Raw genomic sequence first — 12,583 nt, 5'->3', positions numbered from 1 at the left:
AGCCTAAATTCCCCCCACCTAAATTCTCTGCTGTGTCTTTGTGCTTTTTGTTTATGCTCCTATCCTTCACCTTTTAGTTTCTTCTTCCCTGCTGCCTTCCCACCACAGTAAAATGGTAGCCTTATTTTATTTTTGCCTTTGACACTGGAAATTCGACAGATGAGGCAATCTTAGGAATTCTTTACTTTATGTATCTTATTTTCCATGATGGGGCAGGGATCTGTGCCGAGTTATCCATGGATTTCCCTGGTGAAGAGCTGAAATTTCCAAGAAGATGGTAGCATAAATACAAACTCTTATTGAAGTTTGTGTCTGTGACCCCTTTGCTAGTGGCCCTTAGCCTTAGACAGAAATCACTGGCTAAATTTTATATTCAGTATCCAGCAATTCAATTGTCAACGCATTGAAAAATGAACCATCACAATGGAGCTTATTTGCTTCCATTCATTAGTTCCTACATGCTGTCATGCTTTTTATAAGTCAACATCTTTTCAGTAGATCTGGTATTTCTTTTTATGGTCACTTTTTTTCTATATAAATTATTACATTCTACACATGTTTTTATATCTTGAGATGAAAGTAATTTGAATAGATACTCAAGTTTTATTTTCTAAAATATTCTCCATTATTTGGGGATTTTATATTGGACTACTTTTAGTCAAGACTACTGTAGCAAAACCTTCATAAATGAAAGGCTGTTGTATAAATTGCACATTTGAAATGTTATTCTACTGGTGTAATCTGCTGACTTGTATTGGTTTTACTGCTTTCTCCTTCTACATATAGTTTTTGGTGGCAGAACATGTAGTGGCAAATGTGTGTTTTTTTTTTAAAGAAAATAGTGTGTATTTCTGCTTAAGAGCATGTATCTCATCTCTCTAGTGCAAAGACTTACTTTTTTTTTGTCTGCCGTATTTTATTTCACAGAACCGGGTTATATTGCTACCCCGATAGCTATGGTGCAGGCAGCTGTCACAATACTCTGGGAACAGAAGTCTCTGCCTAATCAGTAAGTTTCATGACTTAGACTAGAGTGAAATATTTGAAGTTTTGAAAGGCTGCCGTTGGTTCTAAAAGCTCTGTCGAGAAAAATGAGATGCACTTCTGTGTGTGTTTACAGCACTCTCCTTTCTCTCACTCTGCATAGCTACATATTACTCTATCTGTACAAAAACTGATACTGCACATCAGTCTTCCACAACCGAAGGACACTCAATTCGTTAATCGTGTAAATTCAATCCTGTCCAGTGGAAATCCAGGAGATAACAGGGAAAGGTCATTAGACAAAAATAAACACATTCCTTCCTTCCTCGATCAACCTCACTTACCTTTTTCAAGATATGCCTCAATTCCTTCCCTTTATAAATATCTCCGTAATGACTCTACCTATGCTCTTTGCTTCGTATCTCTTCTCTGATGACATTCTACAGTGCATTTCCCTTTGGGTGAAAATATTTCACCTTGGGCTGGATTTTAAAGCCCCTCTGCCGTCGGGAATGGTGTGTGGGGGGGTGAAAATGAAGATTGTTACAGCGGAGGCCTGCTACCGGCCCCAGCAACAGCAGGCTCCATGCTGATCTGAGGTGATGGGGCCTCATGGCAGCTGTCCCGTCACTCAGCAATGGACACCCATTTCAATATGTAAACTAATTTACATACCTGATTTTAATTGAAGGTCCCGTTGTCTGCTTAATCGCTGAACCGATCTTCATTCGGGCAGCTGACAATACCGTGCCTTAGAATCCCCATTGGTGGTGGGGTGGGGGGGGGGGGGAAATGAGGATTTTTTTTTTCTCTGCGGGCTGGGGGGAATGGGTGACAACAGTGCAGATTGGACGGGGTAAAGGGCAAAGGTGACTAACTTTGTGGGGGGGGGGATGGTCAAATTCTCAACATATGAATTCCAGGGAGAAAAGGGCAGGAATGTTTTGAAATGCCATTGGGTGGGCTGGGAAAATGCTTGGAAAGGTACTGTAGTTGTTTTTTGCGAATTGTTCACTTACTTGATGCTTTAAATTTTAAATGTCCATTGAGGGCTGTAAGCCCTTTTTTAAAAAAAAAAAAAATGGTGCCGGCAGCTGTGCATTGGCACCTATTTCGGTGGCGGACTCTTGAAATGCAGCCCCATTTCTCCTATTTGTATCTGGTGTTCAAACATTTCACCACAGTGAGTGTATGTCTAAATCACTTTCATCAAATCCCACCCCTTCCCTGACCTGTGTAACTTTGCAATGGCTTATGTTGTGGGCATCACAATTGACATGATTTCTATTTTGACTGCATGATGCAGATTATTTCCACCAGAGAAGGTGCTTTTTGTTAGATTTTTTTTTTTTTCAATTGTTTATTATTCATGTTGAAGTCAATGACAAATGAAATACTGTTTGCCTGTATTTTCTTTTCATTTCAACATGTGAATCATTGGCCCTATCACTCATAAACATGTTGCATGGATTTGAATAGTTTTCCAGAAGAGTATGCTGTATTTGCGACCTGCCTGGTCTTTTGGCGACTGCGCTAATTGCTGTAGATTTGAGGACAGGAGGGGCATCTTCAGTTTGAGGATCCTGAATGCAGCTTTGACCATTTGTTGTTTCAAACTTATCATTTTTCCCCTTTTTTTTTTATAGGGGTGGTGTGTACTCCCCTGGAGCAGCATTCTCTAAGACCACCCTGATTGAAAGACTGAACAAGCATGGCATTGAGTTCACTGTCATCAGCAAGCCTGAAGCATAAATGTTCCACACATTGAGTCCTTTGAGTGTGGTTTATAGTCCTGCTAGTTACTATAATGATGAGATTGCATTCAATAAAAAAAATCTTTAACCGCTTTTTAGCAGCAGTTTGCCCATATCGCATTTTACTGATCGAGCGATAAATGGTTTCAGAGACTTGCTCTTGAGAATTCAGAGTAAAGTTACACTATTTTGTGTTCTGTTCTAATGGCAATTAAATTTGTTGAATGTAACCATCCCAAAGTTGTCTCTTTTGTATTTTTTCAGTTGAATTGCAGCTACAATTATTGTATTTGTATTCAAGATATTGGGAGGGAAGGAAAAGTTGAAGAATTATATGAGCAACTCTAATTCTGACAATTCTAGACTCTTGTATAGGGTAGCTGGATGTTGTATAGTAATAATAAAATCTAAATAAGCATGCTGTACAAAATCCCCCTGGGAATAATGGGAAAGCAAAACTGGGGCTAAAATGGTGAGAAGGGAAAAATATTGAGCAATTTGACCAAAACTGTCAGTGTGTCTGCATCAAGCTTTCAGCTGAAACTTTTGGGTCCAGTGAACAAACACCAGTCTCTATTTTGGATGTTTGTTACCCTTACAACATAACCTAAGATTCAAGACAAATATAGTTAGAATCCATATGAAACATATGGTTATAAAGGTCTCACTAACAACAATTTGCATTTCGGTAGAAAAAAGTACTCAAAACACACTTCACCGCGACCTAATCAAAAACTGAATGCCAAGCCAAAGAAGAATTTTGAGTGAGCAAAAACTTGGTCAAAGAGAAAGCGTTGAAGGAATATCTTTAAAGAAGGAGCAGGCAGAGGGTTACAGGAAGGGAATACCAGAGCTTGGACCTTGAGTGTCAGTCATTCATGGCACAGAACGAGGCCTTTTAACCTATCAGGTTTATGTTGGCTCTCCCTACAGTAATCCAAACAGTCCAATCAAACCCAGCTTTCTGTAGCTAAAATTCCTTATCCCTGGAACTATTCTGCTAAATCTCTGCTGCACCCTCTCAAGGATCCTCCCATCCTTCTTCAAATGTGCTGACCAGAAGTGGACACAATGCTCTAGTTGAGACCTAACTTGAACTTTAGAAAAGTTCAGCATAACTTCCCTGCTTTTGTATTCAATGTCTTGCTTTACGAAGCCTAAGATCCCATACAAACATAGGAATAGGAGCAGGAGTAGGCCATTCAGACCCTCGAGCCTGCTCCACCAGTCAACTAGATCATGGCTGATCTACCACGATGTTATTTTCCTGCACTATCCCCATATCCGTTGATATCTTTAATATCTAGAAATCTATCTATCTTACTCTTGAACATGCTCAGTGACTGAGCCTCCACCCCCCTCTGAGGTAGAGAATTCCAAAGATTCACACCCTCAATGAAGAAATTCCTCATCTCAGTCCAAAATTCTGAGATGGTGTCACTTGTTTCTTGATTTCCCCGAACCAGGGAAACATCCTGCATCAACCCTGTCAAGCCCAAAAAGAACACCTCTTGTTCTTCTAAACTCTAGAGAATACAGGCCAGTCTCAATCTCTCCCCATAGGACAATTCTGCCATCCCAGAAATTGGTCTGGTGAATCTTCATTGCACCCCCTCTGACAATTCTATCCTTCCTTGGGTAAGGAGACCAAAACTAAATACTGCAGGTGCAGTGTCACCAAGGCTCTACACTATTGTAGCAAGACTTCTTTATTCCTGTACTCATCCTGTTGCAGTAGAGGTCAACATACAATTTTCCTTCCTAATTGCTTGTTGCACCTGCATGCTGGCTTTCAGTGACTTATGAACAAGGACAGCAACATTTCCCAACCTGTCACCATTTAAGAAATACTTTGAATTTCTGTTTTTCCTACTGAAGCTTTGCTAACCATTCTCTCAATATATCCTGCTACCTTCAAAGATCCATGCACATGCACCCCTAGGTCCTCCTGTCCTTGCACACTCTTTAGAACTGTGCCACTAAGTCTATATTGCCTCTTCCCTATCCCTTCTGCCAAAATGCATCACCTCACACTTACCTGTTAAATTCGATCTGCCACTTGTCTGCCTATTCTGTGAGCCAATGTCCTGTTGCAGTCAATTTATATCATCCTCACTGCCACTCCTCCAAGTTTGGTGTCATTGGCAAATATTGAAATTTTAGTCTGTATTTCAGGATCCACATCATTTTTATATATATATATATATATATATATATATATATATATATATCAAAAAAGGCAGGGGTCCGAGCACTGACCTTTGGAAAACTTTACTGTTTACCATCCTCCAGGCTGAAAAACAACCATTTACCACAACTTGCTGTTTTCTGACCTTAAGCCTTTTTTAAAATCCAAGCTGACGCTGACCTTCCTTTCCATGAGCCTCAATTTTGTTAACCAGCCTTTTATGTGGTATTTTGTCAAACACTATCTTAAAATTCAGAGACAACACCCATTGTGTTCCTTTCACCAATCCTCTTTGTTACTTTTTCCAAAAAATTTAATTTGCTTAGTCAAGCACCATCTGCCTTTGCTGAAGTTATGGTGGATTGGGTGGTGGAAATGTGTAAGAGGCTGGAGCCAGCAGAACAGAAAGTTCAGGATTGTGTGTCCGGTGGGTAGCAGTGGTTACAGAGCTAGGGGAGGTGCTAAGCCATGGAGGGATTTAAACAAGTATAGAAATTTTTAATCTGTGGTGTCAGCCAACTTGTGTGCATAATGAAAACAGAAAGCTCTGGAAATACTCAGCAGGTCAGGCAGCATCTGTGGAGAGAGAAGCAGAGTTAACGTTTCAGGTCTTTGACCTTTGCCAGTTCTGATGAAAGGTCACAGAACTGAAACATTAACACTGCTTCTCTTTCCACAGATGCTTCCTGACCTGCTGAGTATTTCCAGCACTTTCTGTTTTTATTTCAGATTTCCAGCATCTGCAGTATTTTGCTTTTGTTTTCAGTAATGTCCCACAAACAGCGAACTAGATTAATGAGGGATTGGCCGAGGACAGGAGATCCTGCATATGAAAAGGTCATGGAATTGGAGGTATTCTTGTGATATGGGTTGGTAATTGGCTGTGAGGCAGGAGACAGTAGGAATGAAGGTAACATTCTCTGATTGGCAGATGTGACATGTTCCCCAGGAATCTACAGTTTCCTTAATTTTCAAAATATAATTTAATGACTTGGATATAACTCTCTATTCCTTCATCTAAGTTTTCATCGAGTTAGAAGACACATTTATGTTTGTTTAGTGCAGAGAGAATGGAGTCTGCTGCAATGCCTCCCCATTTGAATAGGTTGCTGATGACTATGAAGGATTATGTAGGAATAATGGCCCTTAGAGGAAGTACTGGAACTGTATTGCAGCAAGGATAGTAGAGGAGAAAATTGCAAAACTGCACGGAAGAAACACTGGGCTCTTTAGCTTAGAAGTAGAAAACACAAGTATATATCTGTATATATTTTAAGTAGTGTAAAGTGCAAATAAATTACCAAAAACACAATTAAAAATGATTTTGCAATATAGATTATATTATAGCTCTCCAAATGACAATTCAACTTCTCTGTGAATCATTGCCAAGAACAGTTCCTTGTCCAGTTACAGGTATTTTAAATTATGATTGTCCAGAACATAATAGTTCCTATGCCACCAATTGTTCAAAATAGCGACAACTTGTCCATCAAGCTGCTTCATGCTTTGAGTCCAAATGCCTTAATGATGAGGCAGAGTGGTGGAAGAGAAGAAAAGAAAAAGAAGCAAATCCTGCACTCTGGATTCCACTACCTCGTGGGACATGTGCCTAAAGATCTGCGGGTCGAGAATTGGCCTATTCAGTCACATGAAGACCCATAGCAGAAACTCATGACCCTGAGTAGACGTCGTCCTCGAATCAAAGGACAGCCGACCAGACCAGATGCTACTGGAATTTGAAAGAACAAAGAACAGTACAGCACAGGAACAGGCCACGCGGCCCTCCAAGCCTGCGCCGATCTTAATGCCTGCCTAAACTAACACCTTCTGCACTTCCGGGGCCCATATCCCTCTATTCCCTTCCTATCCATATATTTGAAAGAATTATGGAATTAAGCCACAGAAGGCAACGATCAAGATGTATATGTTAGATTAAGTAGACTAGAGTTTGCTTAATAGATGTTTTTGGAGGGGGCAGGGACATTGCAGAACCATTGCTCAGCAATCTAAATGAATGCGGTACATTCCATGATAGATTGCACTATAAAGAATCTGTGGAAGGATGGGTTTGATGAGCAAAATGACCATTGACAGACAGTAGCCTTCTCCAACAAGACACCTCCCCTTGACATTCAATGCCATTACCATCATCAGGTCCCTCAGCATAAAAAATCCATTCACCAGAAGCTCAACATCACCAGCCATATAAATATCAAGGCTACTACAGCAGATGAAAGGCTGTGTATTCTATGCCCAGTGGCTCACCACCTGACTCCTCAAAGCCTCTCCACCACCTACAAGGTACAAGTCAGGCATGTGATGGAATACTCTCCATTTGCCTGGATAAGTGCAGCTGCAATAATCCTCGAGAAGCTCAACAACAGAATTTTATACAATGGCACTGACATGTTGCACCATGAACATTGGACAAAATTATTGACACAGCCACAGACATGGGGAAATTAATCTGTATATAAAGTGTATAGCCAATCTAATGCCATCAAAACACAGTCTGATTTAAAGTACATTTCTGTCTATAAATAAAGTAGCGAAGCATTCAAACATCAATGGAGAGCAGCACCAGTATTAGCTAGCAAGCAAAATAGCATGCAATGCCAATGTGAATTACTTATGTTGACAGAATAAAGCTATGTCATAATATGATCTTTTTGGATGACCTTTGTGGATATACACTGTGTCAGGGGTACAAATTCATCCAATTAACCATGAAACTCAAGAAGAGGATTGTTATTGTGGTGATGGAGGTGAGGCAGTAGAAAAATCAGCAATAGGAGGATGAACCATTTCTCACATTGCTGTTGTCACAAGACAATTTAATCCATGATGGTCAATGTTTGTGCAACTTCTCAACCTGCTTGTAATATATGTCTGAAGACAGGGACGCCAACAAAAGGGCAGATCTCCAAATCAACAGAATTTTATACAATGGAGCAGATAATACTTCAGAACGGTCATGTAAAACAGAAAAGCGGAAGGGACAGAAAGTTTACCGGTAGGTAGCCAAGGCTAGTCTATTCATCTTTACAGGCTGTTAAACTAGGTCCTGGATTCTAAAGTACAGAAAGAACAGAATCTCTCATGGACAAGATGTAATTTGCTCACCAAAGCTAGTGACAAACAATGATAAATAAAGTGCACCCTTCAGTTCCTCCAATAAAGCAATTCTCTTAAATTCACTTATGTCTATCTCTTGGTCTATCACTGTTGATTCCGATTCAATTCTGACAAGATAATTATTGACAAAAAGCTTTTCTGCAAAAAGTTGAGTGGTTGGGACTACATGTATTATTCAATTACAAAATGTTTTGTCACTATCTGTAAAATGGTAATCCAGACTAGCCAATTTATGTCCAAGCCCAAATCTCTTATCTGTTAGTAAATGTGCACTTGCAACATAATGTAGTTATATGATACAGACAATTTCAAATGACATTAGCCACTCTGGTTATCTGCCCTCAAACTGAATGGCAAATGATGCATATTGCAGTTACTGATCTTTGACATATTTGTAATACTTGTCCTTTAATCTAATTAGCTGGGGGGAAAAAATCAGTTAACGACTGCTTCTAACATGGTCATTGATTCATAATAGATTTTTACTATGTCTTCCCTGACAGTTTTTAAAACTGCAAATGCAGCATGGATTTTGGTCAGGAATCATAGACAGTTATTAATAGATTAAGGTTTATTAAAGGTATTTGTTACATTGTATTTACAAACTATAGTATATGGGTCAGCAGATCCTGTTTTTGCCAATATCACTCAGCCCCATTACACCATACTCTTGTATTCATGAGGAACTTATAGTGCTAACTACTGCAGATTCCTTGGATTTTCTTGTCTGCTTTCCCCTCGATACAGGTTCTGGAGCAATGTGATTCCAAATGAATTGTAGTAGAATTACAACATTTATACAGAAGTAAAAGTCCAGCAACTTTCAACATGTCCCTGAGCTTGTGTCCCAAGAGAAAGTAATATGTGCCAGAGCGTAGAAATCGAGACATTCCCTAATTGACTTCTGTCATTTTAAAATGATTTCACATAACACAAGCTTTTAAAATTTTATTTTAAAATAATCTAACTGCTAGGTTATTATTTTAAAACATGAGGTTAAAGACTTGGAGCGTGGGGGAGAGGGCTGGTGAGACAATTTCAGAAAGACAAAGATGTTTAAAATTTAACTTACCTATTAATCAAAACAACAAATGTGCATTTTTCTGAAAAAGCTTTAAATGAGAAGACTAATTTATTGAATTATTTTCTCATCACTATGTTGGACACTGATTTATAGGATCATAGGAAATAGGAACAGCAGTAGGTCATTCAGCCCATCAAGCCTGCTCTGCCATTCAAACAAATCATGGCTGATCATCTATCTCTACGCCATTTTCCCCCACTGTCCCCATATCCCTTGATGTCATTAGTATTCAGAAATCTATCAATTTCTGCCTTGAACATGCTCAATGATTGAACCTCCACAGCCCTCTAGGGTAGAGAATTCCACGGATTCACAACCCTCTGAGTAAAGAAATTCCTCCTCATCTCAGTCTTAAATGGCCTGCCTCTTATTCTGAAACTATGTCCCCTGGCTCTAGATTCACCAGTCAGAGGAAACATCCTATCCACATCTACCCTATCACACCCTGTAAGAATGTTCTAAGTTTCAATGAGATCACCTCTCATTCTTCGAAACTCTAGAGAATACAGGCCCAGTTTCTGCAATCTCTCCTCATAAGACAATCCCGCCATCCCAGGGATTAGTCTGGTGAACCTCCATCGCACTCCCTCTATGGAAAGTATATCCTTTCTTAGATAAGGAGACCAAAACTGACACAATATTCCAGGTGCGGTCTCACCATGGCTTTATATAATTGGTGCATTACATCTTTACTCCTGTACTTAAATCACCTTGCAATGAAGGGCAACATACCATTAGCCTTCTTAATTGCTTGCTGCACCTGCATACTAGCTTTTAGTGACTCATGAATAAGAACACCCAGACCTCGTTGGACATCAACACTTCCCAACTCCTCACCATTTAAGAAATACTCTGCCTTTCTGTCTTTTTCGACCAAAGTGGATCACTTCACACTTATTCACATTATATTCTATCTGCCAAGTTCTTGCTCATTCACTTAGCCTGTCCAAATCCCCTTGAAGCCTCCTTGCATCCTCTTCACAACTTACATTCCCTCCTAGTTCTGTGTCATCTGTAAATTTGGAAATATTACAATTGGTTCCATATCCAAATCAATTATATAGATTGTAAACAGCTGTGGCCCAAGCACTGATCCTTGCAGTACCCCACTAGTAACAGCCTGCCATCCTGAGAATGACCTATTTATTCCTACTCTCTGCTTTCTGTCTGTTAACCATTTCGCAATTCATTGCAGTATTAGTCCCAATCCCATGTGCTTTAATTTTGTTTACTATCCTCCTGTGTGGGACCTTATCAAAAACCTTCTGAAAATCCAAATACACCACATCCACTGGTTCTCCTTTATCTATGCTACAAGTGACATCCTGAAAAAACTCCAACAGGTTCGTCAAACATGATTTCCCTTTCACAAATCCATGTTGACTCTGCCCAATCATATTATTTTCCAAGTGTCCAGTTATCTCATCCTTTATAATAGATTCTAACATTTTCCCTATTACTAATGTCAAACTAACAGGTCTGTAGTTCTCTGTTTTCTCTCTCACTCCCTTCTTAAATAGTGGGGTTACATTTGTTACTTTCTAGTCTGCAGGAACTCTTCCAGAATCTATAGAATTTTGAAAGATATCAACCAATGCATCCACTATCTCCATAGCCACCTCCTTCAATACTCTGGGATGTAGCTCATCTGGTCCAGGGGATTTATCAACTTTCAAGACAATTGTTTGAGTACTACCTCTTTATTGACACTAATTACTCTCCGTTCCTCATTTTTACAAGTCCCTCGGTTCCCTAGTATTTCTGGGAGATTGTCTGTGTCTTCCTCCGTGAAGACAGACACAAAGTAATTGTTTAGTCTCTCTGCCATTTCCTCATTCTCCACCACAAACTCTCCTGTTTCCGCCTGCAATGGACCCACATTTGTCCTTGCTAATTATTTCCTTTTCACATACCTAAAGAAGCTTTTACAGTCTGTCTTTATGTTTCTAGCTAGCTTACATTCATAATAATTTTCCCTTTCTTTATCAGTTTCTTGGTCCTCCTTTGTTGGACTCTAAATTGCTCCCAATCCTCGGGCTTACCACTTTTTCTGGCAACCTTATAAGCCATTTCCTTTGACCTAATGCAATCCTTAATTTCTTTGTTTAGCCACAGTTGATTCACCTTCCCTGTTTGGTTTTTGTGTCTTAGAGGAATGTATATTTGTTGTAAACTGTGTAATACTTCTTTAAATACTAGCCATTGCCTGTCTAGCATCAAAGCTTTTAATGTATTTTCCCAATCCTTCATGGCCAACTTGCCCCTCATACCTTCATAGTTTCCTTTGTTCTGATTTAAGACCCTAGTTACAGAATGAACTATATCTCTTTCAAACTTAATGTAGAATCCTATCATATTCACTATTTCCAGATGACCCTTTACAGCAAGGTTATTAATTAGCCCTTTCTCATTGCATAATACTAAATCTAAAATAGCCCAATCCCTAGTTGGTTCTGCCACATACTACTCCAGAAACGCATCTGGTACACATTCCAGGAATTCATCCCCTACAGCATTAGTGCTAATTAGGTTTACCCAATTTATATGTAAATTGAAGTTGCCCATTATTACTGTATTGCCCATGCTACATGCAGCTCTAATTTTCTGATTTATATCGTGCCCAACATTATCACTACAGTTACCGTTGCAGACATTAAGTCACACTCTAGGTGCCTAATACAAAGGTACGGGTATATACTCCCCACCAATACCATTCACTAAAACCTTGGCATTCAGTGCACTCTCTGGTGGAAATGTTATGCCTTTCCCCAGCAAAAGAGTTTGGGTGGCTCCTGTATCCCTAAGTATAACTATAGGTTTGCTTGCCTCACTTGAGGGATAAGGAGTTACTTTTCCTTTCAACAAGAATTCCCTATAACTCTCAGGTAACTTATTTACAACCTGTGCACTCACAGTGGTTTTTGTATTTAGCCTTACAGCTGCAGTCAGAGCTACAGTCTGATCTGCTGCACTCTTGGTCAGGGCCCCTTTCTCTCCATTGGCTTTGCATATCCCAATAAGTCCCATGGGTTTACCCCACAACTTATACACGAAGGTGGCCCACCTTGTGACAATGATAACACTTAGGTTTGTGGACCTCACTTCCACCCTCAGCATCTTTCTTTCTGGCCTGAAGAGATCCTGGGGCATTCCCAGCTGTTCCTTCCTGTCCCCGGCTACTTGCCTTCCTTTCACCCTCCTTCCCACTTTCTATCCTTCTAGGGTTTGTGAGGGTGACAGACAAAAGATTTGGGCATATAAACAGCTCATAAACATCAGCAATTTCCGTTGCCTGTCTAGCCATTGAAACCTTCAGGTTCTCCACATGAGTTCTTACTAATGGAAAGAGTGAATTTTTAAATTCTTCTAAGAGAATTAGTTCCCTAAGAATCTCTTTTATGGCCTCTACCTTTAGTGCCTGTATCCAACAATCAAAGT

General features: G+C 39.7%; 1 protein-coding gene across 2 annotated transcripts in view; it reads left to right on the top strand.

Annotated features, from left to right (window-relative positions):
* The window catches only part of sccpdha.1 (saccharopine dehydrogenase a, tandem duplicate 1), a 65,712-nt gene extending 62,744 nt beyond the window's left edge, over window positions 1-2,968 (top strand). For both annotated transcript variants that reach the window (XM_068045412.1, XM_068045411.1), the window contains exons 11-12: window positions 928-1,009; window positions 2,631-2,968. In XM_068045412.1, coding sequence (XP_067901513.1) covers window positions 928-1,009; window positions 2,631-2,736 — 188 coding nt within the window. In that variant the 3' untranslated portion in view covers window positions 2,737-2,968. The remainder of the gene's footprint in view (window positions 1-927; window positions 1,010-2,630) is intronic.
* The last annotated feature ends 9,615 nt before the right edge of the window (window positions 2,969-12,583 follow it).

The sequence above is a fragment of the Heterodontus francisci genome, chromosome 13 (assembly GCF_036365525.1).
Source record: "Heterodontus francisci isolate sHetFra1 chromosome 13, sHetFra1.hap1, whole genome shotgun sequence".
Classification (NCBI taxonomy): Eukaryota; Metazoa; Chordata; class Chondrichthyes; order Heterodontiformes; family Heterodontidae; genus Heterodontus; species Heterodontus francisci.
Note: the sequence above shows the minus strand (reverse complement) of the source record. Positions and strands in the feature narration are given on the sequence as shown.